Source organism: Scomber japonicus, chromosome 15 (genome assembly GCF_027409825.1).
Source record: "Scomber japonicus isolate fScoJap1 chromosome 15, fScoJap1.pri, whole genome shotgun sequence".
NCBI lineage: Eukaryota > Metazoa > Chordata > Actinopteri > Scombriformes > Scombridae > Scomber > Scomber japonicus.
The window spans coordinates 22,971,508-22,997,250 of NC_070592.1; the positions used below are offsets into that span (position 1 = coordinate 22,971,508).

General features: G+C 40.6%; 1 protein-coding gene across 1 annotated transcript in view; it reads right to left on the minus strand.

The window, feature by feature from the left end:
* adcy2b (adenylate cyclase 2b (brain)) overlaps positions 1-25,743 on the minus strand; it is a 45,849-nt gene that overhangs the window by 15,325 nt on the left and 4,781 nt on the right. Inside the window, exons 2-14 of the mRNA XM_053334451.1 lie at positions 22,564-22,761; positions 18,090-18,251; positions 17,006-17,155; positions 12,466-12,614; positions 10,821-10,932; positions 10,113-10,240; positions 8,989-9,147; positions 6,979-7,111; positions 2,979-3,155; positions 2,858-2,898; positions 2,666-2,746; positions 874-943; positions 207-304 (exon numbers count right to left, since the gene is read on the minus strand). Coding sequence (XP_053190426.1) covers positions 207-304; positions 874-943; positions 2,666-2,746; positions 2,858-2,898; positions 2,979-3,155; positions 6,979-7,111; positions 8,989-9,147; positions 10,113-10,240; positions 10,821-10,932; positions 12,466-12,614; positions 17,006-17,155; positions 18,090-18,251; positions 22,564-22,761 — 1,658 coding nt within the window. The remainder of the gene's footprint in view (positions 1-206; positions 305-873; positions 944-2,665; positions 2,747-2,857; positions 2,899-2,978; positions 3,156-6,978; positions 7,112-8,988; positions 9,148-10,112; positions 10,241-10,820; positions 10,933-12,465; positions 12,615-17,005; positions 17,156-18,089; positions 18,252-22,563; positions 22,762-25,743) is intronic.

Below are 25,743 nucleotides of genomic sequence, written 5' to 3' on the forward strand. Positions count from 1 at the left end.
TAATCACTACCAGACATGGTGCCCTTTCATCTCCATCTGCTTTTTAGCATTCTGCTTCTTGCTCCCCTGCCTCTTTCATTTCAGCGTATAGGCCTGTTGATGAGACAGCTGGCGTCAAATGGCTTTTTCACATCAACTTGCTGCCACAGCTGGAGTTTGCTGATGGTACCATGCAGGGTAAATCCTGAGAAGGGGCGCAGACTTACCTAGGCAAGACAAGGACTTGCACTATGAATATACAGCAGAATATGAGGCAGGCGCAGGTGATATAGTACTTGAAGGCAGGTAATGTTGTGGATCTGTACTGTTAAGAGAAGATAAGGCAAAAATCAGAAAACTGTGAATGGCATTGTGTGTGTGTGTGTGTGTGTGTGTGTGTGTGTGTGTGTGTGTGTGTGTATGTACAGTCAAGCCCGAAATTATTCATACCCCTGGCAAATTTTGACTTAAAGTTACTTTTATTCAACCAGCAAGTTGTTTTTTGACCACAGGCGTCTCCAAGAAGATAAAAAGACGATGTACAAAAGGCATCATTGTGGTAAAAAAAATATTTCAGTCAGCTTTTATTTACATTTGAACAAAAAGTGGCATGTCCAAAAGGGGTATGAATAATTTCGGGCTTGACTGTATGTATGTATGTGTGTCAGGTAGCAGCAGGAGAACATCTTAATGTAAAGTCCAAATTAATGCTGAACATGCACAATAAAACAACCAAAAGCAAAGTTGTGGTATTAATTATATAGCAGACAGTTTGTTTCTTTTAAGTTTGTACAGCCTCCCAAATGACTTCAATTTCACTGGTACCTATACAACTCTATTGATTTATTTCACCAGTGAACAATGCTGGCTGGTGCTTTGTATGCATTCGCCTACCTCTTTCTCCAGAGCTTTGTTGTGAAAGAACAATGAGATCCTCTGAATGTCCTCAGACTTCAGCCACTGTCTGGAGACGCAAGTAAAACAGGCAGATTGAGACGCAGCAGAGAACTAAGTTCTGGGTTGTGTTATGTAGGATCTGAAAACTCTTTTATAATTCTTCACGGTGCAGAAATGAACCAAATATGAATGTATGAATTGCTCAAAATCTGACTGCAAGTTTTGAATATTACAGTTGTTTTTTGTTTTCTGTCTTTAATACCGTATTTTTCAGATTATAAGTCGCAGTTTTTTTCATAGTTTGGCCGGGGGTGCGACTTATACTCTGGAGCGACTTATGTGTGAAATTATTAACACCTCACCGTAAAATATCAAATAAAAAAAATGGGCAGAAATTACGAAGTAAACGAAACAATTGTAAGATAATTCACAAGTTTTAAATCAGTCATCACTTTTTTCAGTAGTCCAGACAATAGCCGCCCTCTTGTTCTGACAGGTGTTGAAGCTCCATTTTCTGCTTCTTCCACTCCCTCACCCTTATGGGGTCCACAGAAAAATGGCTTGCGGCCGCTTTTTCACTATTCTCTTCTGCATATTTCACAACGGAAATCTTAAATTTTATATCATAATTTTCATTCTTTCGCTGCGCCATGATCAAAGTCATTATCAAAGAGGCTACGCTATCTGAGGTAAACAGAATGTGTGAAGAAAAAAACTTCAACGTCATGCTCTCTTGCTCTGATGTGTGTATGTGTGTCTGTCTATAATATATCAGCGATCGTCACACACACACACACACACACACGTCAAAATGCGACTTATACTCCAGTGCGACTTATATATGTTTTTTTCCTTCTTTATTATGCATTTTCGGCTGGTGAGACTTATACTCCGGAGCGATTTATAATCCGAAAAATACGGTACTTTATGTTTATGAAATGTGCAAATACAGCACATTTTTTCCCAGTAGATAATGCCAAAGAGCACTTTCTTTTTTCATGAACAAAACAAACTGATGATAATATGCTCATTCTTAGGTTTGGGGTACATTACAATGAAAATACTGTACAGCTCTCAGAATTTTTGCTACTTCTTAAATGTAAATGCACTAAAAAGTCCAACAAGACAGGAAATATCAGAGGTCTTATTTTACCACTGCACTGGCACACCTACAGTCATGGCCAAAAACATTGGCACACCTGCACATCTGTCAGATAATACACTCTCCCAGAAAATGATTGCAATTACAAATGTTTTGGTATTTACATGTGTATTCCTTTTGTTTGCATTGGAACAACACAAAAAACAGAGAAAAAAGTTAAATCTGATAAAATTCCACACAGAACTCAAAAAATGGACTAGACAAAATGATTGGCACTCACTAAAAAACTGTTGTTTTCATCTGTCCACAGTACATTCTCCCAGAAGAATTTTGGCTTTGACACGTAAGTTTTGGCAAACTCCTGTCAGGCTTTTTTATGCATTTGTGTCAATCATGGTGTCAAGTGCAGGGGTGCCAATATTTTTGGCCATGAGACATGCATCTGTGGCATTTCAGACTCACTAAGAATTACAGTATCTTCTTTAGCTAACTCACATTTTTAGTTTGAGTAACTGAGAGGTTTCTGTAGGTCATTACAGGATATATCTATATAGAAACACTGCCAAATAACTTGGTGTTTCTACTGAGTGTCAGGAGGAAATTTAATTGACTGAACTGACTGTGCATGACCTGTCAATGTGAAGAATGAGTGATGTGGAAATAGGATGCAGCAGATATGATGCCTACTTCTGCGAGTTGATGCCGTCGATGGTGCGAATCATCCGCTCGTTGAGTTCCTCCTCAAACCTCCTCCTCTGCGACTTGGACCTGCAGTTTAATGAAATAAGGGAGCAAATGTAAACATGAACACAGACTGAAAAATGTTCTCTTATGAAACCTTGCAAAGACAGAGCAATCACATCTGTCGTGACAGCTTACCTTTCTCGTCGCTGGAAGTGGTACTGCCCCATTGGAACATCCTGAAACAGTAATCACACCAATAATCTATAAATAATAGACACCTACTTTTGAAAGAGGTGGCACAGTGCTTTGTACTCACAGTGGTGTTGATCTTGCCGTTGTCCGTGCTCATGCTGTCTCGATGGTGAAGGTTAGCAAAGGGTTTGGCGGCGCCCCAGGACTCCAGGTAGCGGGTCATCCTGACAGATGCCCTCATCTTACCGCCGTCCAGGGAGGGACGAGAGCGCACACCCAGCAGAGGGCTGTGCCTCTCAGTCTGAGAAAACAGGGACAGAAAGAGGTGAGCTCATTTTGTTGTCAGTTACTGTGAAACAACCTCTTAAACTTATGTCAAAGCATTTTTAAGTATATTCGATAAATTCCTTGTGGTGAATTTGGGTAATTTTAACTTGTTTTAGTAGAATTTGAGTAAGTACTGCAAAACACATTTTTACAAAAGGTCAACACAACTCAAAAGTTGGGTACATTTTTTATGCATTACAAAATCTCCAAAATGTAGAAAGGATCACATATTTCAGCAGTAGTGCCAATTCTGATCTTCCGGCTATTTGAGCTACTTGAAAAACTTTTAGTCAAAAAGGACGCGGCTCTCCTTTTATTTTGGCATGTATGCTGTGCACTTGTCTCTGACAAACAGAACACCACTTTACTCCTGACTAAAACATTGCCCTGCATAAAGGACTTTTATGGATAGGATCCGGGACGATTTGCTGGATTGTTCAAGTTCTTTTTAAGTGCTGATAAATTCAAGTATCATGACTGAACAAAAGTGGCACAAATGCCTAGAAGAACTGAAACAGACACGTCCATAATGGCTGCGTTCATTTCCCGTGGGTGCACTGAACTGCTCTGACAGTGACAATCAATGACCATGACAGTGAGGATGACACCTCCTGTGATCCATGCTCCATATTTGGCCTTGATCCATTCAGAGCCTCTTGAAAATGTCACCGAACACCCACAGCCTTTTTCTAATATCTGATAGGATATTGAAAAACGGTCTTCATTAAAGTAAATAAAGGATACAGGATAGCATCTTTTTCATATTAATATCAGCTGCAGGTACAAGAGTAACCGCAGTTGAAATACCTCAAGGCTCATGTTTGGCTTTAAACTACTGGCTTAGTTAGTTACTGTGGTGATAAGAAAGTGATATAATGAAATGCACTTATACTACAGAGAGCGGAGAGAGCTATCCAAAAGGCTGTATGATTTGCCAAAATAGCCTCTCATCCACAACTGAGCACAGCTGGCAGAGTTAACAATGACTCAGCAGAGTAGTTCTTGGAAACATGTTGCTTGCTCTGATAAAATGTGTTGAAGTATGTGTGTGTTCTTTAGGCAGCGCAGATAGCCGACTTCTTCTTTTTCTTCATCTTTTAATAGATGACAATCACAACATTATCAAACAACAGCGCCTATGGATTGTAAGGTTTGAAATGAACGTATTGACATGAACTTTGTGCACTTGAGGAGATAATTTCTGATACTCTGTGAACTGGAATACGCTTCTAATAAAATGGGGATCTTACGGATTTAAAGTGATGAGATGGCTATATGAGAAAGCTAGCAGTCCTTGGTCAAGCTCTTTGGAGAAGCAAGGAAAAATGCAAAAGGAAAGGAGTGGATTTAGAGGAATCAATGCCTGAAAGACACTGTGGCTTATTGTGCCATTTTATAAGAGATGCAATGGAAACCTTCAAGGCGTTGATACTGTAGAAAAGACATGTCACTGTTGCACCAAGAGCCCTGAGGTCTATGAAGCAAGCAGATAGTGAGCACCGGATGCCTGGAGGAGAAAAGAGGTAGGTCTTACTGCTGTTATTTAAGGGGGTGGGAGTATCGTAGCCAAGTTATGGAGGGATTAGGAAGGCAGAGAACTGTTAAGCACGCTTTTTTATGCCAAGCCAAAAAAACTGAGCGAAGACTGGAAGCCAACAACATATTCTGTATAGAGATGTTCAGTGCAGAAAGTTCTCAACTGAGAACTTAATGTCCTGGTTTGACAGGAGGAGCGGCACAATGTCTAAATTCATTCTCAGAATCAGTATCTCATTGAGTAGAGCGATAGACTGAATGCCTGCTCAAGAAACTGAAATTGTCCATTTGACAAGAAACTATACTGTCATTGGTACTCCACACATTAATATCAATTTCCTATACTTGACAATATTGTGGACTGTTTTGTATGAACCTGACCAGCTCATCAAGATGTTAATAAAGCAGAGGTGTTGTCCATGGTGCTGAAAGTAGACCCTCATTACATCCATGATGATGTGAATGATGTGAAAAATAGGCAAAGCAAGGCCACATCTTACACACAAGAATGATGGAGGTATATACAGGTTGAATAATAGGGGGCCTAGAATTTAACCCTGGGGGACCCACATGCCATAGTAATCCCTGTTAATAATGTAGACCATTTTGAGATATGATCTGAATCAAGTGAGAACTATATCAGATAATTCCACCCACAGTCAATCAGTATTTTGTGTTCAACAGAATCAAAGGCTGCACTCAGGTCAAACAACACCAAAACTGATGTTTTACCTGAATCAGTGTTCAGATTAATGTCATTTAGCACCTTAATCAGTGTAGTCTCCATGCTGTGGTGAGGTCTGAAGCCAGACTGAAATCTGTCCAAAAGGCCATTTTAAATTAAATACTTGAGTTGAATCAAAACAGCTTTCTCAATATTTTTCCAGTAACTCAAATAATTCAAAACACACATAAGCAGTTGTTGCTGTTGCTGGCTTCCTACTATGTGACTATTTAAAAACACACAAGATAATGTCCATTGAATATAATATAATCTGTAGTATGTAGTCTGCAGAGTGATGACACTTTGAGCAGAGTTTGGACAAAAAAGAACACCTCCTCACCTTATCAGTTGAATAAACAGCTGTGAAAAACTGAAGGTTATGAGTATGAGAATATTGATCTGCTCCCTTTTTTCACTTGACCCTGGTCATTAACCGTTTTTTTGTGTGTGAAATCCTTCATTTCAGTCCAATGTTGTTTGCTTGTGTTTGAGTAAAGCGTGTGTCCTATGCTTTGTCGTTGTATGCTTGCATTCATGCACTTCATGAAGCACTTTGTAACCCTGGTTTTAAGTGCTATATAAATAAAGAGTCTTCTTTTTACACACGTCACAAAATGCAAGATTTAATTGAATACTTTGTGTCTCACAGTGTTATGCATTGTTGAAGTGCAAGGTCTTGCTGTGATAATGCATATTCTTGTAGTGTGTGTTATGGGATGTTAGGGAAGAGCATGTGCTTAATCAGTGATAGTGAAAACAGGTGTGCATCATTAGGTGCTCTAAGCAGTGCGTGACCAATCGCTGTCAAGTTAAGGGAGAAGCTGTAAATCAGTCGTGTAGTAAATTACATTTAGTGCACTCATGGCTCAGTGTGTGTGCCCACAGAATATTGTGATTGTCCGTAATATCCCCGAATTGAAATGTTAATGTTTGTTTGTTGTTCTGCATACTTTGAAAGGTTTATTTGGGTCCGGCTCATCCTGTGGTAACCTGAGCAGATGGTAGGTTCCAGTGAGGAGAGACTGTGAGGTTAAAAGACCAGTCACTGATCTTTAGTAATGGGAGAGGGAGTGGGTGGCAGCTTGCTGTGAGACTGCAGGTATTAGCTGTTGATTTGTTCTTTTTTTCTTCAATTTAAAGTTATTTTTGTGGCATCTCTTGAGGTGTATTTTTGCTAATAAAATACCACTTTTCTTCATCTGCTGCCTCCCACCAACTTGCCTCTTGAACACCCCTTTAAAGTTTTCCAGTGCTGGAACGCTTGATTGCACTGCAATGTCAGATGCTCCAATTATTTTGTTTATCTTATGTGTGAAATTTTGCTTTTAGTGTGTACCATTATGTATTTTCCTGGACCCATTTCACATGTGCACAACTGCATATAAGTGCACTTGAAATGGATAAAAAAAACAGCAGGAAGAAATATTGACAGCCAACTCGAATGCCATTTCTAGTATTACTGTAACTTGTCCAATAGTGGTTTTTGATTGTGTGTTTAACTGTATAAAACAATGTGAAGATAGTGACGATATCTGACCTTAGGGTTAATGACGAGGTAAGTGACCACTCCATGTTCTTTCAGATAAGAGTCTCGACACTGTCCGTCTCCAGCCTCCACCTTATATGAACCCTTCAAATGCTCCAGCGTCACTGAGGAGATGTGGACCCTCCTGGAGAGAGACAGGAAGGCAAAGACGTTGATAGATGATGAGAGTTTTAAAGTTTTTGTCATCCTGTCATTACAAGCTCTGCCAAAAACATAATTTACTTTCCAGCTTCCAGCTACACTAACCTGCAATTCCCCTTTTTTGCTTTGTTTGTTACCCTTGCAAACAGAGATGGATGGGGAACATGTTTTTTTTTTCAGCAGGCATATTTTTTAGATACCTTTGAGCAGGCATGAGAGGAGACAAACCATTAGCAGCCCGGTGAGACAACACATTGGCTCTGGAGAGCTTATTTTCAGTGCAGTATACACATAACCACCAGCCGATTTTCCTGTGCTTGTTACAGAGGTAGGGAGGCAGACCTAATGGCTACATAAGAAATGTAGAGCTGATTGGTCAAATGAGGAGGCTATAATGGACTAAATGCTTGAAACAGGGTTGAATTAAAACAGACATATCCCATGATGTTCCACCTCAATCTTTAAATGTGTGCATTTTACAGCTGACTCTTGATTGTACATGTTCTTGTTTGCTGTTGCAACACATCAATAAGTTGTTACCTCAGGTGTGTTTTCATGTTTGGATTTAAGGGGGTGGTTTACTGTGATCCAGCCAACATTGATTTTAGAAGAGTGATGCTGATATAAATATTTCTTTAGCAAAATGTTTAATATTTGATGTTGATATTTGATAAATGTGCCTACTGCCACAGCCAGAAAATGTCAAGAAATTTGCATGGATTCAGTGTTATTCTTTTAAGAGTGAAAAAGCATCAGAAACTGCTCACTCGCTCATGACTACAGTACGTGTTAGGCTATGTGGAACTGCAGTGGAGCAGATGGGAATTCACTGAGTTGCTTGTGTGCAACTTAACATAAATCACTGAGAGAGCAGAGAGCGGTAGTTGTTTCTCAAAGCATAGATTCCCATATGGTTTATAAAAGTCAGCCTTGCAGGTCTAATCTTCCAGCTACACAATAAACAAAAACTTGCAAGCAGCACTCAGCACTGCAACAGCAGTAAGATCAAGATGAGTTGTAGCTCATTAAACATCTAACTATATCATATAATCTAATCTGTATGTATGTGTATGTGTTTGTGTTCTTCACATAACTCGACAACTGTTCATCTGATAGACTTGGCAGGTGTATTGCTGAGGACCCGAGGAAGTGCAGTGTCGAATGATGAGTGGCTCTTGAGAAATATATAAAAATACCACATAAACAGCATTGATTTGTTTCTATTTCTGCCCATGGAGTCAAGGTGCAGAAATATGGAGAATGCCACTCACATTGCAACCCACATTATGGTCAGAGGTGGTATTATATACATAATGATAATGACTTGAAAAAGTTTAAGAAACTTAAACTCTAATGTTGAACTGTGTACTGTGAATGAAAAGTAGCATTTACATTCAAGACTATAGGATGTATCACACACGTTTCGTAAGGGCTAAAACTAAAAAGCAAAGGAATCAGTCTGTCTGTATGTCTGTCCTTCATATGTCTCTAGAACTATTCATCTGATTTACTTCACACTTGGTGGGTGTGTTGCTGGGTACCTAAGGATTAGCACTGTCAAATTTGGTGCAATATGGACATGTGACACACTTAATATTAATAAACAAGTGAAGAGCAAACTGTTCATCTCCTTGTCTGAGCGAAGCAGAGGCTGTTTGATATAAATTTAAACTGCCTGAGAAAAGAGGAGTGCACACAGGAGTAAAAAAGATGGAGGTGGCGGCAGTAAACATCTAGTTTGTTAATTCTTTGTATTAATATGAATTGATACGCTTGTCAATTGATACATGTGGTTCAGCCTGTTCCAAACAGGCACGTTTTAAATGGACACTGCACTTGTTTAAACTGGTGATTTCTTACCCTGGCACCCCTCCTGCCTCCATGTGATTGGCTAGCGTTACATCATGTGACCACACATCATACTGCCATTTCCGGAGGCCGATCACACCACACAGGACATTCCCAGAATGAACGCCAACACGCATATTAATATCAACTCCAGTGGCATCTCGGACCTTCCTGTGGAGAGTACAGAAGAAGGAATCTTTAATGGAACAGTTCAGTATTTTGGGAACTATGCTTATTTGCTTTCTTTCTAAGAGAGTAAGATGAGAGGATCAATATTAATCACGTCTGTGTGAATATGGAGCTGGAGTCCAGATGTGGTTAGCCTAGCTTAGCATAATGACTGAAAGCAGGGGGGAAAAGATAGCCGCACTCTGCTAAAAGTTGAAAATATCTGTGTACTAATACCACTAAAGCTCACATGCTGCATCTGGTTTGTTTAAACCATAAATACACAGAAATGAAAAAATGATCATTTGTGCTTTTTTAATGAGATTTTTTTTAAACTAATATGGATTTATATTTTTTTAGACTTCCATTTTTTTGAATGCCATTGCCAATGCTGCCAGTAAAAGCTATTTCGTGACATATGTCAACATGATTTTGTGTTTCCGCCAGAATTTGATTTTAGTCAGGGCGGAAAATCCTCTGCACAGACTCTGCTCCATTGTGTCACAGGTGGACGACAACGAATGGCATTTTAAATCTGATTGTGATTAAAGGTCAGTGCTGGCACGCTAACATATTGCTCTGTAAAACTAATGTGCGTGATGGGTGAAAGACACAGAGACAGAGAGCAGAAATAGGGAGGGTGGGGAGAGGGGGGGGGGGGCATGGGTGGGGGTGGGGGAATATATTTTTTGATTTGTTTGAAATTTTCATTTGTTCAGTCGGGAGGCTTATCATATTGCATTCACATTGTGTTTACTCTGGAGTTCAAACAGAGCTGAAACCAAGTCTGGCATTCCTTCTGCTCAATCTGTTTGACAGGCGTGTTTGTTTGTGTTTGTGTTTCCGTTTCTGTGTGTGCATGCATGTGTGTGTGTGTGAGAGAGAGAGAGAGAGAGAGAGAGAGAGAGAGACAGACAGACAGACAGACAGAGAGGAAGAGAGGAAGAGAGGGAGATCTGGTATTTTACTTGATGGCCTCACACATATCCAAGCCCATCTTCACGCAGTTCCTGGCGTGGTGAGGCAGCGATTCAGGCAGACCAGACACACAGTAGTAACAATCTCCCAAGATCTTGATTCTCATGCACTCGTTTTCCTTTGAAAAAGAGGAAGAGAAAGAGGGGTAAAGAGGGAACAAATGATTAAACTCTCTGGACCAAAAGTATGCCAATGAATATTAACAGCTTAAGTAATGGTTAACAATTTTATTCAAAGTTTTTGACTCTTTTTCACCTCTACACAAACCTTGCACACACACATGCACGCACACACACACAATAATCCATATCCATCAAGCCCAAATTCATACACCCACACACATAACACATTATCTCTAGTTTCACATGTGGGATGTGTAGCAGCTCATGCTTGGTCTGAGTTTATATAATGGCAGCCTCATCAGCGGGAGGACAGAGCTGCTGGACACAAAGCTGAGAGAGCCTGACTCAACTGTTTAGACCCGAATAGCGGAGTACCCACGAGACCACCAGATAAACTCTGACCAGCCCACACTGCCACAGCCTGCAGCTGTGGACACACACACACACACTACTTTGGGAAGGTATGATACTGAGGCCGAGAGTGGCCACAGGGCAGAGAAAGGATTCACTTCAAGGCCGTGCTTCATCTGATGGACAGCAAAAGACAGAAGCGTACTTTGCAATATATATAGTTACCTTTGCAATCTGGTCAAACTTGCCAAAGAGTTCATTCAGCATATGCACAAGTTCACCCGGAGAGCAGTCACTGGCCAGTCTGGTGAAGCCCACAATGTCAGCATACAGAATGCTGCAGGTAAACAAGAAGGAGCAACATATAACACAAATATAATAAAACCACCATCAAATAACACAAGTCATTGCACTGTAGGTATAGAGGAGGAAATGAGCATAAGGTTTTGCAGGAAATGAGAATAAGGTGTTTCATCTTTAATGGCCATTCTGCTAGTAAAGTGACATAGATCTAGGGCACATTGGTTACAGTTTTTTTTAATTTGTCTTTTAATTAACTTGCATTCAATGTGTAACTGCACAAACCCACTGAGTTCTTGGTAAGTACTTACACACAAATCAATGGAGGTGACCACAAGGAAACACATTGATTTCTGCCCTGGTTCCTCATGCATAGAACACAATAATGCACATAATATACATGGTTGTACTGCTTTCTATTTTGTACCTGGACCATGCATCTAATCTGTGCCGCTTTAGTCTTGTGCACTTTGTTTCCTTTCCACATTTGACATTTGACATACTTGTTTACATTTTAAATAACTCTGAAATACAAACAAAAACAAACACAATTGCTAAAATGTTCCAATCTTAAACACTGAAATCATTCCAATGTTATTGCTAAATTTGGAGGAAGCTAAATTTGAAATAAACTTATACAAACATCACTCTATTCTCCTCAGAAACATGACAAAATGTGGGCGAGGCCTCAGCAAGTATACGACTATTATAGAAGGAGTGATATGTCAATGGGTGTAAAAACACACAATTTATTCTGCTCCTCAACACCAGCAACCAATTATTGCATCTGAAGACATGATAGTGAAGGCAGCAGCTGGTGTTTAGCTCTTCACGATCTGTCAAGCGCAGGAGGAACCACATTGCCACCTGTCCTTCGGTGTCAGCTCCTTGTTTTGGTGAGATTGCCCTCTTCACTGTGAGCTGGACCATGTGAGCGTTTGTTATTATTGGAAGGATAATAAGCAGATCGAAATGAGAACACACATACACACACTCGCCCACAGACACACAGTCCCGAATCACACTTAAAAGGCACTTAAAAGGGGACACCATGATGTTGTTTCTGCTGTTTCGGAAAGCAGGTTTTTAGAGGACAGTCCTTGGAGAGACTCTCGTGGTAAGCCTGGATTTGTGTGCTCTGCTCTGTTTCGACGAACCCTCTTCCTGCCACACAGTAGAGGAGGATGTGATTGAGAAGAGAGCACATAGGCTCCTCTTCATTTGGCAAAGTGACCTCAGAGTACAATGGAAGAGGATTAACTCTGAACTGAATTTGGCCATAAAAAAAAGAAGCAAGAAGAGGAGTAGAGAAGATAGCAGAAAAGGAAAGGAGAGGAGAGGAGAAGAGGAAAGTCAATGTGAGGAAATGACAGAAGATGAGATGTGCGCATGAGAGGAACAATCTACATGTTAGAGGAGGTAGAGAGGGGAGGACAAAAGAAGACGAGAGATGAGCTGCGATGAGGGGGAGGACAGGAGGGTATAAGAGCAATCAAGTGCTGAGATGAGAGCAGAGCAGAAAATAATAACCTTTATAATGTGGGGGCACAGACAAAAGGAAGGAACTCACCTGACATTGGTGTGCCGCTGCACGTAGAGGTTGTGGAAGTTGTTGGTGCTCTCAGTTCGGCCAAAGTTCGGTCCCTGGAGCCTCTGGATGATCTCGGCTTTCATCACCATGGCTATATGAGACGGCAGCAAGGATAGGAGTAAACGCTCCTAGAGATCAGAGATCAAAGACAGGCAAAGCAGAGTCAAGCAACTGGGATGCAATAAGAAAATAAGAAAAACTAAAACTAACTTTTTCTTACTTTTTTCAAGATTTGATCTTATTAACTGCCTGGACTACAGATTTTTATAGATTGTGATGATTTGATGAATTATCCTGATTCCCTTTTGCTGATGACATTGTAATTTGTTTTATAAGCTACTCTGATTGCTCAAGTCATTTACATGTGATAGAATATGTGTTGATTGCTCATTTGCTTTGTCTTAATGGAATTGGGTTTTTTTTTGCTTCATAAGACCTGCTGGTTTTAATTTGTTGCCCCGTGTCTGTGTGACAACTGCTCTATAAATAAAGATTAGTATTACTATTATCATCATTATTATTATAACAGTCTAAATCTGCAGGATGCTTTCTCAGTTACAGTAATTGGCACTTTTGACTTTTTTAACAACATTTTGAGTCGGCAATGAAACATAGCGGCAAACAACAATTATTATTATTTCTGATCAGAATTCTACATCAATATAGACGTACTGATTCAAATTCTATAGCAAGATTATGCACAGAGATATTCAGTTTTTATATGGCTACAAGTGCCACATGTAAAATATGTATTGTGTAAGTTATATTGGTATTATATGCTCCTCCCAATAACAACAACAGTATGTTCTATTCTGTTCTGTTCTATTGTGTTTTGTTCTATTATATTCTGTTCTGTTGATTTCCGTTGTTTTGTTCTACTCTATTGTGTTCTATTGTGTTGTCTACTTCTATTTTATTGTATTGTGTTCTATTCTGTTTTGTTCTATTGTGCTGTGTCGATCTGTTCTATTCTATCCTATAATTCTCTGTATAAATATAGCCATAGTCATCCACAGCTGATAATTAATCTCCTAAACAGACCATTATAACGCCCTAATGATGGTTCATTGGGGATCATTTTTCAGCATTGAGCTCAGGAACCCAAAGAGCAACTGAAGCAGATAAAATAACCTCACATGTGAAATATGTACTGTAACATGGCAGCTTTTTAAATGTGTGGCTCTACAATCCTACACTTGGGATTTATATGACCATGGGGAAGTTGAGGGGAAAATTAAAGAAAAATCAGACTGACAGACTTAACAATTATGAAATTGAGCCTTCTATATTAAAGAGTTGTTTTTTTATTTTACTGTTGTCCTTAACTGTTTCAGTTTTCAGTTTCCTACGTTCCTCAGAAAGCCTTTCAAACACCAACAGAGTCAAACTACTTTAAGTGGAAGGTGACAAATGGCCATATTAATACAGCCGTGAACACTGCAGCTACTCTACATTTATGGAAAACTGTGTACCCAGAAGTTACATTTCTTGTGGCAGGATTACCCCGAGGCTACTGACGGCAGTGAACCTCATCTCTTTACCTCCTCCATAATAGATTTTTGTCTGTATAATTGTTGAAAAATGGTGACAGTACAAAGAATGCCTCTGAGACGCTGACGCCAAAGTTTGACGGTTGCTGTTAATATTTTAGAAAGTTGACATTTTCACCACTTTCAATTTCCACCATAGCTGCGCTGAAAATATCAACAAGACATGTCATTGTGTAGCGCGGTCAGTTTTCTGGGGGAATAAGGAAAATGCAAGATCTATTGCCCATGGCTGTTGTGTAACCGTGTAAGTTGTGGGTTTTTGCTTAGTACCATACACATTTGGATGGAGAGTTGTTTGAGGGTGATTTGGCATGTGTGTGCATGTGGGGGCGAGTGTGTGTGGGTGTGTGTGCATGTTAGAGAGAGTGAGTAGCTGCCTGAGGGGGTGTGACTCATAAATGCGGCTCACAGCAGAGAGGGTCATTACATTTGTTCACACACCACGGGCTCATTTCCTAAAACACAGAAGCAAATTAAGTAGAGAGAGGGGCTCGGGATAGGGGAGGTGGGGAGGGGTATGTGTGCTAAAAATAGAAACCTTCACCACCCGCACTTATTTACTTATTCAGCAGTGAACCAGTATGAACACTCTACTGCGGGCATGCAGAGAGGGTATAATAGCCTAAAGAGGTGAGGCTTTATTAGTCACACGTTTGATTAATGAACGGAAGTGATCTGTGTTTTGGCTATTGAATGAGATGCATGGTTGTTTAATTATGTTTGGCATTTGTGCTAATTTTCACACAATCAACACACACACACACACACACACACACACACACACACACACACACACTGTTGAAGAAAGTTTATAACTGACCTGTGGTAATACATTTTTACCACAAATAATTCACAGATAGAATTTTCATATTTGCCCACCTGAAGCATTAATAAAACATGTAACATCATAAATAATTTTCTATCTTCAAGTAAACAGATAATATATTTATACAAGACATTTGTAGTAGGCTTATAGTCATATAGTTAAAAATGATATATTGATGATAATTGATAGGGAAATAGTACTTGTAATTTTAGAATTCCAGAAAATAGTCATAGATAATCCCTACTGAGTGGATTATAAATGTGAAAAATTATGTGCCATTTCCCTGATGGAGAGAATGTCGAATGTCAGGGCAAAGACGCTAATGTCAAGCAAATGTCACGCATAATGCCTCTTTAGACATGACCAACTTAACAACTCCTCATCCCTGATGAAGCTGATGAGTGAAATAGTTTGGCAACAGAAAGAATAGGTCTAAATTTAATGTGAGCCCTCATCAATATGTGTGGCTCTGGCAGAAAAACAATGAATTAGTTGTACTCAAACACTGATGAGTTAAAGTCTGGTTTTGCAGCAATACATGTATGAGATGGGTTATTATTATTATTATTGTTACATTTTTGATTGTTGTCTTGTATTGAAAGATTTCATTCTACAATAAAGACTTAGAGAGTTAGATGACAAGATTCAGGAGACAAGACTTCCATATCAGTCTGTTAATTATGAAGATACAAACAAGACATGGTTAGCTTAGCTTAGCATGAGGACTGGAAGCAAGGGAAACAGCTAATTAGCTTGGCTCTGTGCAAAGCTGTGGTTTTACAGTAGTTATGTGCAGTACTATTTCTCTAGCCAAATTACCATGCTATATCTCACTTTCCTATTTTGTACAAAAACTGGAGTGTAAAAACAAGTTGTGGTCTTACAGGGGGGGGGGGGGGGGTTATATGCAGTACCATTTCTTGGCCAGGGGCAGTGACTTACTCCAGCCATGTCTGGAAATAGTCAAGCACATGACAGCCCATAAAACCACAACTTGTTTCATGTCATTTTTTGAATTGAATAGATAAACGATTGAAAAAAAGTTGAATTAGTCTTCCTAAATGAGGCAGGGCCATGCTTTCTCCCCATATTTCCAGTCTTTGTGCTAAACTAAGCTAATGTAACCCAGTATAAAACTGTTCGATTATTTTGTTTCAAGGATTCTTTTCTGTTCGCTCAAACAATGTTTAAGTCACAGCTATCTTTGTCAGACTTGGTTCTGATTGGATAACGGAGACTTCTGATTGTAGGGGGGAAATATTTGGCTAGCTAGGAAGTTCTATAGTACGAAGTAAAAGAAATAACATGAGCAAACATAATGCTAATGGAGTTAGAAACTAGTTCTACTAAAACAAGTGGTGGCGGATAACTTTGTTATGAACGCTAAGCATACAGCACTGAGATGAAGGAGTTTCATTTGTGGCATTGTCTTGTTCAGTTTAGTGTAGTTGGGCTAATGTGACTTGAGGCGCTACAAAAATCATGTTTCTACACAGGCCGGGTTTTGAGACTCTCTGGAAATACCCTTAGGGTTTGGATTTTGCATTCTCCTTAACGAAGTAGATGGCCAATCATCATTGAACTCCGTCATCTCCTTACCCCAAGGAGTTGGATAACCCATTCTATGATCAGACACCAGTGTGGTAAGATTGTTAAAGCCCTAATTCTTCTGATTTCATTTTTTGACAGACTCTCATTAATCTGACTTAACACTACCATATCTGACTGAAGCTTGTTGAACTGACCACACCAGGAACAGAACTGAACATAAATGAACGGACTAAAGGAATCATGAACTCTGTTACACCTCAGAGACATTTTTTTGCATTACAAATGAAATGTGTTAAGTAACCAGTTTCTTGTGTTTCATTCTCTCTTTCAACCCCTCCTACACACTTAGATACTGCTCCTAAATATATTTGAGCACTCTGTGAACTCTAGGTGGGTTACATTAACTTGAAGGCTTCCGCTTCATAATGTTCAAAAAAATATGAGCGCAGTATCAATCTTCTTATCTAACGCTTGGAAAGAAAGCAAATATCCTACTTCCTAAAATGAAGCACTCCTCTAAGAGTTCACTCACACATGATTTTACATCTGATTGTGTGCATGCGTGTGTGTGTGTGTGTGTGTGTGTGTGTACCTGTTGGTGCTTCTCAAACTCTAGTTTGATGGGGGACTTGATGCAGTTGCAGGTATCTTGGTAGGTCTGTTTGAGTGCCAGGTCCATGAGATGTTTGTGGTACGCCCCGGCCAGGTTACCACAAGTAAAGATGATCACGTTGGCTAAGATCTGCCACAAATGCCACATGCACACATATACACACAGAGATATATGGCATTATAATAACGCTATATTAGTGAGGCACGTTACAGTTATGCCTGTAAGTGTGATGTTCCCACTATCTACTGCCTACCACTTAAACGTACATTATTACCTTGTAAACCGTGTAGAGCACACACTTCCTCAGTGCTTTACCACCACTATGTCAACCTCAAGCTCTTTAAAATGTGGCTGTGGATATCAATAGGTTGTCCTTGGTGCTGTATCCAAGGGCAATGAGCATGTTTTATTGTTAGTGTGGTGTTCCACTGTGTATGTGCAAGAGAGAGAAGAGAACAGCTATAGTGATTAGAAGGTTATCAGTCTGTCTACTTTGATTACTGACCAAAGAGCATCACTGTGTGTGTGTGTGTGTGTGTGTGTTTGTGTATTCATGTTCCATTTGTGTCCATGTATAGGTTGTATAAGGGCTGTATTTATATAGAAAATGACAGATTTTTCTCTCTTTTACAGCACGACTCTTGGTGTGCATGATGCTACTGTGTCAAGAGACCGTTGAGACCATGGAGCCAGTGTTTTAAGAGCTGTTTCCAGAGTACATTAAGGGGCAGTTCAGTTGACTCCATAGGCTTTGCTGAATGTACTGTGTCACAATGATACAGGATAGGTTCACTGTTTTACAACACAGACCTTATTAAAATGTTGTATCTCATCAGTTTTAATCGTGCATGGAACAACCTGAGCAATTTCATATTGAGAGACTGGTAAGGTTGCTGCAGATAACAGCGCTGTGAAGCAATCATTTAGGCCCTCAGAAACCAACATTGGAAGGTCACAGCAGAGTCATCTCAGCTAAATCTGCTCCAAGAGCAGGAGGTTGTGTAAAAAGGAGATAACAACAGGTTCTGGTTGATTCTGGTTCAACATTATGAATCCGTCTTACCTGCCAGACTAAAGTTTCCAGCTCTCTGTCGGTGGAGGCCAGACAGACGCTGAGGGTGATGGTGTGTGAGAAGCAGGTGATGGCACTGGCGATAATGGCCCCTCTCATGGAGAAGGGCAGCATGGTGTAGACAACAAACACGATGAACAGGAAGAAGGACACCTGGAAAGAGGCCACATCTGTCACAAAAATCTCCTGTGATCTTATTTCATAATATTTCAATATAACCATACATGAACTGCAGTAATGTTACCACGGCAGCACCCCGAAAAATGCCTGCGATTGCATCCCAGCAGTGTTTCATGTTCTTCCCCTTTTGTCCGCATTTTGTCTAAATACAGTACAGAACACAGTTATGTGAGTTGGGTGGGCTGCCCACTTTCGCTCACAAAAAGATCCAACGATAAACTGCTGATCCTGTGATAAATCATTAGAGATGAGTGGGCTGCCCAAAAAATCCTGGCTAGGAAACAAAGTACAACACCTCAGAACGCCACAAAAAGACTGAAGAATAATACAGTGGCTGCTCAAATATTTACACACACATGGGAATAAGAGCACGACTTTGTAGTGTTTTGCTAACTAAATTATTTATAGCAAGTTTCCGTTTTCGTTATCGTGGTCAGCCCTCTCTTTCAAAACCTCTCACTGTGACTCCACATCTAGAGGTCCGTGTGTACATGTCCATGTTTAATGTGGATAGATGCTTGTTTCCTACTGTGCTGTTCATTGATACCTTGTGCTCTGACCTCCCCTTTCGTCCCTGTCCACTTCCCCTCTGCTGTCAGCGCACCCCTTCCTGTTGTGGTGGCTGCAGCGGTGACCGGTCGCACTTTCAACTGCGACACCAGATCAACTCTGACCTTCCTGCCTCTCTGTTTATTTCCTGTGTCTTTCAGGTTCACAGAGTCGGTCTGCAAACAGGAATTGGCTGAGAATGACAGCTTGGAGATCTTGGGTTTGTCGCATACCGCTCAGAGTGTTTACAACATCCACATTATAAACATTATTTGCAGTGACAGGGCACTTGGTGATGCGTTACAAAGATATTATTACTTCTACCTCTAGTGCGTGGTGTTTTATCAGGCAAAAAGATGACTGGAACATTGGATATAAGTGATTGTTTGTTTGGTTGACCGAGTTCCTTCTAAAAGAGGACCTGAACAGAGAGAACAGAGAGAGAGAGAGGGAGAGAGAGAGAGAGAGAGGTGTTTTGTGTAGGCTCAGACTTTAGTTTTCTGTTGCTAAGGAAACCAACATAGGAAAGGCTGCTGACGTCGGAGCAGATGTGGAGTTTTGAAGGTTCCGCATAATTAGCCCTAACCTTCAACTCCCGAACCCTGAACTTCCACCTCAGCAAAAACACAAGGGCACTCGGAGCATGTGATGTCCAGTCTGTTTGAGCTGAAATTGAGAATGGCAGTCCAATTTCAGACCTGTGTCAGCCATGCAGGCAGCCAGACACACTCCACACACCTCCACATCATTCCGGCCTGAATCCTAATACACCCTCAAACACCTTGAGATGGAAGCTGCGGCAGCCATCATCTCACTCCAGCTTCTTTGATTACTTTTTTTTCCTTCATCCTCCTCCTCCTCTCTCTCTGCTCTTGTTCCGAGCACACAACCCTATTTCAGTGTTTCAGACGAAAGCAGCACACGCTCACTTAGCTCTGCAGCCAAACACACACACACAAGCGCACAGATTTGCAGTGCTTAGATACGCACATCAAAAATGTTTTGCTCTCCTCTGCTCACTTTAGCATTTATGAGCGTAAGCAGCTCGGAAGCGTTTTTGGATGCAAGCGCCCTCGTCCATTTAAGCCAGGATAGCATGTGCTAATACACAAACACGCACACGCACACACACACACACACACACAGGCCTCAATCCCAGGCTACCAGGTGTGGCAGCCATGTTCAATCTGCCTTCTGGAAAGAGTCGTGGCCTTCAGAGAAATCGAATAAAGCTCAGACTAACAGGGTAAAGCAGCTAGATGGCTTGTACTGTATGAGGACATGTGGACAGTCAGTGTGTGTGTGTGTGTGTGTGTGTGTGTGTGTGTGAGAGTACAGAGAGAGGGTGAGTAAGCCAACATGTTTGGGATGGGGTGAAGGGATTAAAACTGAATGACCAAGCAGAGTGCCAGCTACGCTCTCTCTCTCTCTCTCTCTCTCTCTCTCTCTCTCTCTCATGTCTTTGTTTCTCCATTGCTCCGTCACCCCCACCCCTCTCTCTCTCTGTCTTTCAGGCCTTCACTGTTATTAGCTCTGTGCACCATATCAAACATGCTGTATTCTCAGTAATCACATACAATCCAACCGAGCTGCAACCCTAACTGTTCTCTTTTCATTGGATTTCTGCTATTCTCCAAGTTCTTTCTTCCTTTTTGTCATAGATAGATAGATAGATAGATAGATAGATAGATAGATAGATAGATAGATAGATAGATAGATAGATAGACCAATAGATAGCTAGACAGATAGACAGGTAGACAGATAGATAGATAGATAGATAGATAGATAGATAGATAGATAGATAGATAGATAGATAGATAGATAGATAGATAGATAGATAGATAGATAGATAGATAGATAGATAGATAGGGGTATAAGTGGGAGAGTCATAGGAGAGGAATAGAGTGATTAATAATGCACAATGATTATGCTCTCACAGGTGGCTGATGATAAAAATATCTCCACCACAGAAGAGGGAGGGAAGGAGTGAAAGTAGGGAGGTGGAGGGGGAAAGAGGGGAGAAAGGAAATTTGGAGGAGGGGATGAAGGGGTGGGGGTCTTAACAGGAGAGGAGGAGGCAGGTGGAGAAAAATGGGATTTGATGAATAGGGGGAGACAGGACGCTCGCATGAGAAAATAGGATTCCTGAGACAGAGAGACAGTGAGAGAAAGAGTGAGAGAGAGAGAGAGAGAGAGAGAGAGAGAGAGAGAGAGAGAGAGAGAGAGAGAGAGAGAGAGAGAGAGTGAGCGAGAAGGAGTCTGGCACTGAAAACTAATGTGTCTGTCTGCTGATCTACTCACCTCCAGCTCTCATCAGACCTCATTAACACTTGTCACACGTGGAATTAATTCTGCACACACACGCACACACACACACACACATCACACACCACACACACACAGGATCACACTAAAACACACCTCATGTGATGGACAAATGTATAAAAAAAAAAACCTTTGTCACATTCATCTCCTAGCATGCAAAACGTCCAACACCGGACATTAACTTATGTTTTGATCATTCAGAAGTGTCAGATGAAAGCAAGCTGTCGGATACATTATGGAAATTATAGGAGCCTTTTCAGAGCTTGATCCACTTTGGGGGATAAAATCAGGAAAACTCAGCCTCTGCAGTTTTTGACTATTCTTGTCTCGTCTCCTCCTTTATTGAAGCCCATAATAAATAGCTTGAATATTACTTTAAATTACAGTGGCTGTGATTTCTTTTCTCCCTTTATTACATATTTGGTTTGCAGGTCTTTTGGTTGATGTATTGTTATGCACTGGATGGCATAAATTATTACAAACACAGCCTCTGAAGCTTATTTTGAGCTGATCCCACTCACACTATAAATACCCACTAACCAAATATGGAAACAGTCCCAAAATACACAGTTTACACTTCTTTAATAATATTTACTAAAAGCCACAAGGAAAATAGCTACTTAATGAAGTTATTAAAGTCCAGAGACACATTTTGAAACACATTACATATGTATGTAAATAAAATATTTGCTGAAAACATGTGAAAAGACTGTGTATGGCACAGCACAACTATGTAGTGCTGAACTGTGGTGTTAGAGCAATAAACTGGGCCTAAAACAGCCGCACCTTGATGTAGAGGGGTGACTAGCATGACCCCACCCCCACCCCTACACCTTTAGTGAAAGAAGTCCACATTTACCTACAATGCCAATTAAACTGGCTTCTAGTGTGACTTTATTTTTGAACCTATTTCAAATAGTTTTTTAAAGGGAGCTCAGTAGGAGTGTTGTTGCATTCAGGGGCTCAAACTGTTCATTCCGGTGTGCCTTCAGTGTTTCAGAACTCAGAAAACTGCTTGTTTTTCCATGAGTTTGAGACCTAATTTTATCTACTTGGCAATTTTTCTAATCAGTCAAGTTTGGCTAGGTAGTTAATGACACATTTTTATGTGTAATGAAAAACTAACACAGTAAAGTTAAAGAAATGTAAGTATAAACATATATTTACATCTTCGCTAAGAATAAATGGGCTCGTGGCTGAGGTTCAGGATAGAGCTGCATCATAGCTTGTTGTTGGCAGTCAAAGCATTTAGTGTACGTTGTGAACTTTTAGTATCTGCTGCTGCTGGGTGGTTATTAAATCCCCCTAGACCAGACAATAAATCATCTAATCAACACCACCTATGCCGCAGCAGCAGCATCTATACACACAGACCCACTGATGTATTTGCACATTCTTTTAGACACACTACCTGGTCCCAGGGGCTGAGTATCCCTCCTGAGAACATGAACACGTAACCCATGGTGACCAGACAGGCCCATATAAGGAGAGAGAAGAGGCGGAGCATCCGCTTGAAGACGGATTCGATGCAGACCAGGATGAAGATGGACAGGAACAGGAAGAGAGCGACGGGCACCGTGATCAGGAATGTCAGATGTTCTTCTGTATTCTGAAGGGCGAGAGAGAGAGAGAGAGAGAGAGAGAGAGAGAGAGAGAGAGACGTTAAATCTGTTAATACACTTAATGCAGTGTGTTTGGTTCATGTCTGCTTTCATATTCAGCAGCTCACACACACACACACACACACACACACACACACACACACACACACACGTACAGTATGTATTAATATAATAGTAAGGATTTTCCACTCATTATATTTGCAACCATAACAATACATACTGTAGGAACTCTAAAGATGAAGTTATGTATTTATCACAGTGCATGCTAAGTTAATAGCAATGGATGATTAAAAGATCAGTTTAACCCACAACTTGTAACTCTCCTTTAACCTTAAACTCAACAACAGATGTCACAATAACAAAAAAGTGCTTTAAGGAGAATCCCCCCCCCCCGCCCCCATCTTTGTTTCCTAATGAAGACATCCAGTCCTCATAAAGATAGACGTACATGACATGCACACACACACACACACAAACAGATGAACAGATCGGCAGACAGTCTGAGCCCAGAGAATGTGCTACAGCATCACTTCTGCGTTCACACTGTCAAAGTCAGCATTTAGAAGCTGTCAACAGGCACACACATACACACACACACACACACACACACACACACACACACACACTCATCATCTATCTCTCTCTCTCTGTGCCTCTGACAATACTTCCCTTACCCACCTCATCCTATTCTTCACTCTCGCTTACAGTTCAGGAGGATGAACATAACAAAAAACTGCCCATGTTTTGTCATCCCTGTTTACAGAGAAGCTTTTTTTCCAAGGATGCCATAATCTGCTTTACTTTGTGCCTTGTGAATATATTGATTTTTTTTTTTTTGGTCTTTTGAAAGTTTCAAAACCAAATGCGAATGATGTCACTGAACTGCTTTCACTTGTTTCCTGAAAAAAACAACAAACACAATGAGTTCTGGAACATTTTATGAGTTCCCGCTGTATTTCAATCATTCTCACGGTTATTACCACACCATTATTGTCACTTAGGTTTCATGAAAGAATGGATGGCTCTTGGGTCAAGGTATATGGAGAATTTACAGAGTTATGAACCAAAGTTTGTGCAGTTAAACCCAGCTGTATCTTTGTAATGAATTATTAGTGCGAACAGGAGGCCACTGCTGCGCCTGTCAGTTTCCCCACAATGCTTTCATCACTTTGACCTGTCCATAACCTCTGCATGTGTGTGTGTGTGTGTGTGTGTGTGTGTGTGTGTCCTAAACATATCCTGATTCTGATTGTACATTATGTGGTGGAAGTAACTCCTCTGACATTAACTGGAAAATATCAATTTAAATATGCAAAATTCTGATCACACACTCAAACATGCACACACACACACACACACACACACACAGTCGGGGTAAATACAAAATACTCTCAAAGTCCTTTTGCCCTCCTCACAGTGTGTAAATTATACAGAAGTAAAATCACCATAATTTGCTTAAAAAAGAGGGCTATAAGCAGACAGCTTCAGAAATGAGCCCACTTTTCACAGATGTGATGTTATCCAACACCCACGTGAAGTTATTCCAAAGTCGTGATTGTGCAGACGGATCCAGCAGCCGTAAAATGTTGAATTAGTGAGCCTCTCTGCCTCTCTGTTAGATCTCACCCATTTTACAGTAAAAAGAACATCAGTTTAGGCATAGAAATATGTGTGATACTCTCCACGTGCGTTTGACCTGAGCAGCAGAAAAAGATGTCACCGGTGTCACCTCCAATTTGTGGTTTGATTTGACAGTTTACTGACTCGGCAGGCTAGCGGAGAATAGGAGAAGCTGTTTGGCAAATGCAGGAAGAGAGCTGATTTTTTAATTATTATTTTTTTTACTGTGTAGCAGTGCGATGTAGCAGAGGTAGCATGAGTCAGGGTCTGGCGATGGGATCCCATGGGAGCTGGCTGCTGACGCCACGCCAGCTATACAGTCGGCTCGGAACGCCGGCTGAATCCCAATGAGGATGTAAGAGAGACTGCGAACTCACACAAACACCAGCGGGGGAGATACCTGTGTGGATATCAGTGTCAAAGACTTCTAAACACATTTTTGCACAACCTGTATGCACACGTACTTTAGTGAGGAAGGGAACAACTCTCACCAGTTGAGAGGTGCACTTAGTTTTGTTTAAAAAAAAAAAAAAACTGCACTTTGCACATTTCTGATTGTAAGCCATTTAAGCCTGTTAAAACCCATTTGAAGCCATTTAAAGCCATTTCCCTCAACGTGGCACAGAGGGAGGGAGTAGTGCCTGCCTGCCATAATATACTGCATTGTCATCCAGAACAATTATTTCCTTTTTTAACCCAGTCTGGCTTATCCAGCTATTATACTGTGAGGAAAAGGGGGAGGGGGGGAAGGGAGACATGGCAGCAGCAGCAGCAGTAGCAGCAGCAGCAGCAGAATGAGACATAGACGTGCAGCAATCTAATTATTCAGCAGCAAAACGACACAACCGCACCAACTATATTAAGTCAGAAAAGTGAGGTGGCACAGGAGAACACATATCATGACACGGTGTACGCACTTTCAATGTTTTTGGGTGCTGTTGAATATTTATCCTGGCTGGTGAAGCGGCACTCGTGGCGTATTTCCTCAATTTGCTCTCGGCCCCGGTCATGAAAATCATCAATAATCAACAAACCTTTTCCTCGAGCGCTCCATTTGCAGCGCAGAGGAACGTCAACACGCTCTGCTAAAAGAGGTGAAAGGTTGCAACATTTAACCCAAAAGAAGATGATTATGAAATCAATTATTCAAATGGTGCCAGTTTGAAGCATAATAATTTATCTTGATCATTTTTACAGATGATTTATTGTGAGGAAAGTTTAATACTTCTTGAAAATGCTCATGAACTATCTGTTAGGTGGCTAAACTGCCTTCTATCTTTACCCTTTAACACATATATCACTATATTTTAGAATACAACACTTGTTTTATACTATATTCTACTTATTTC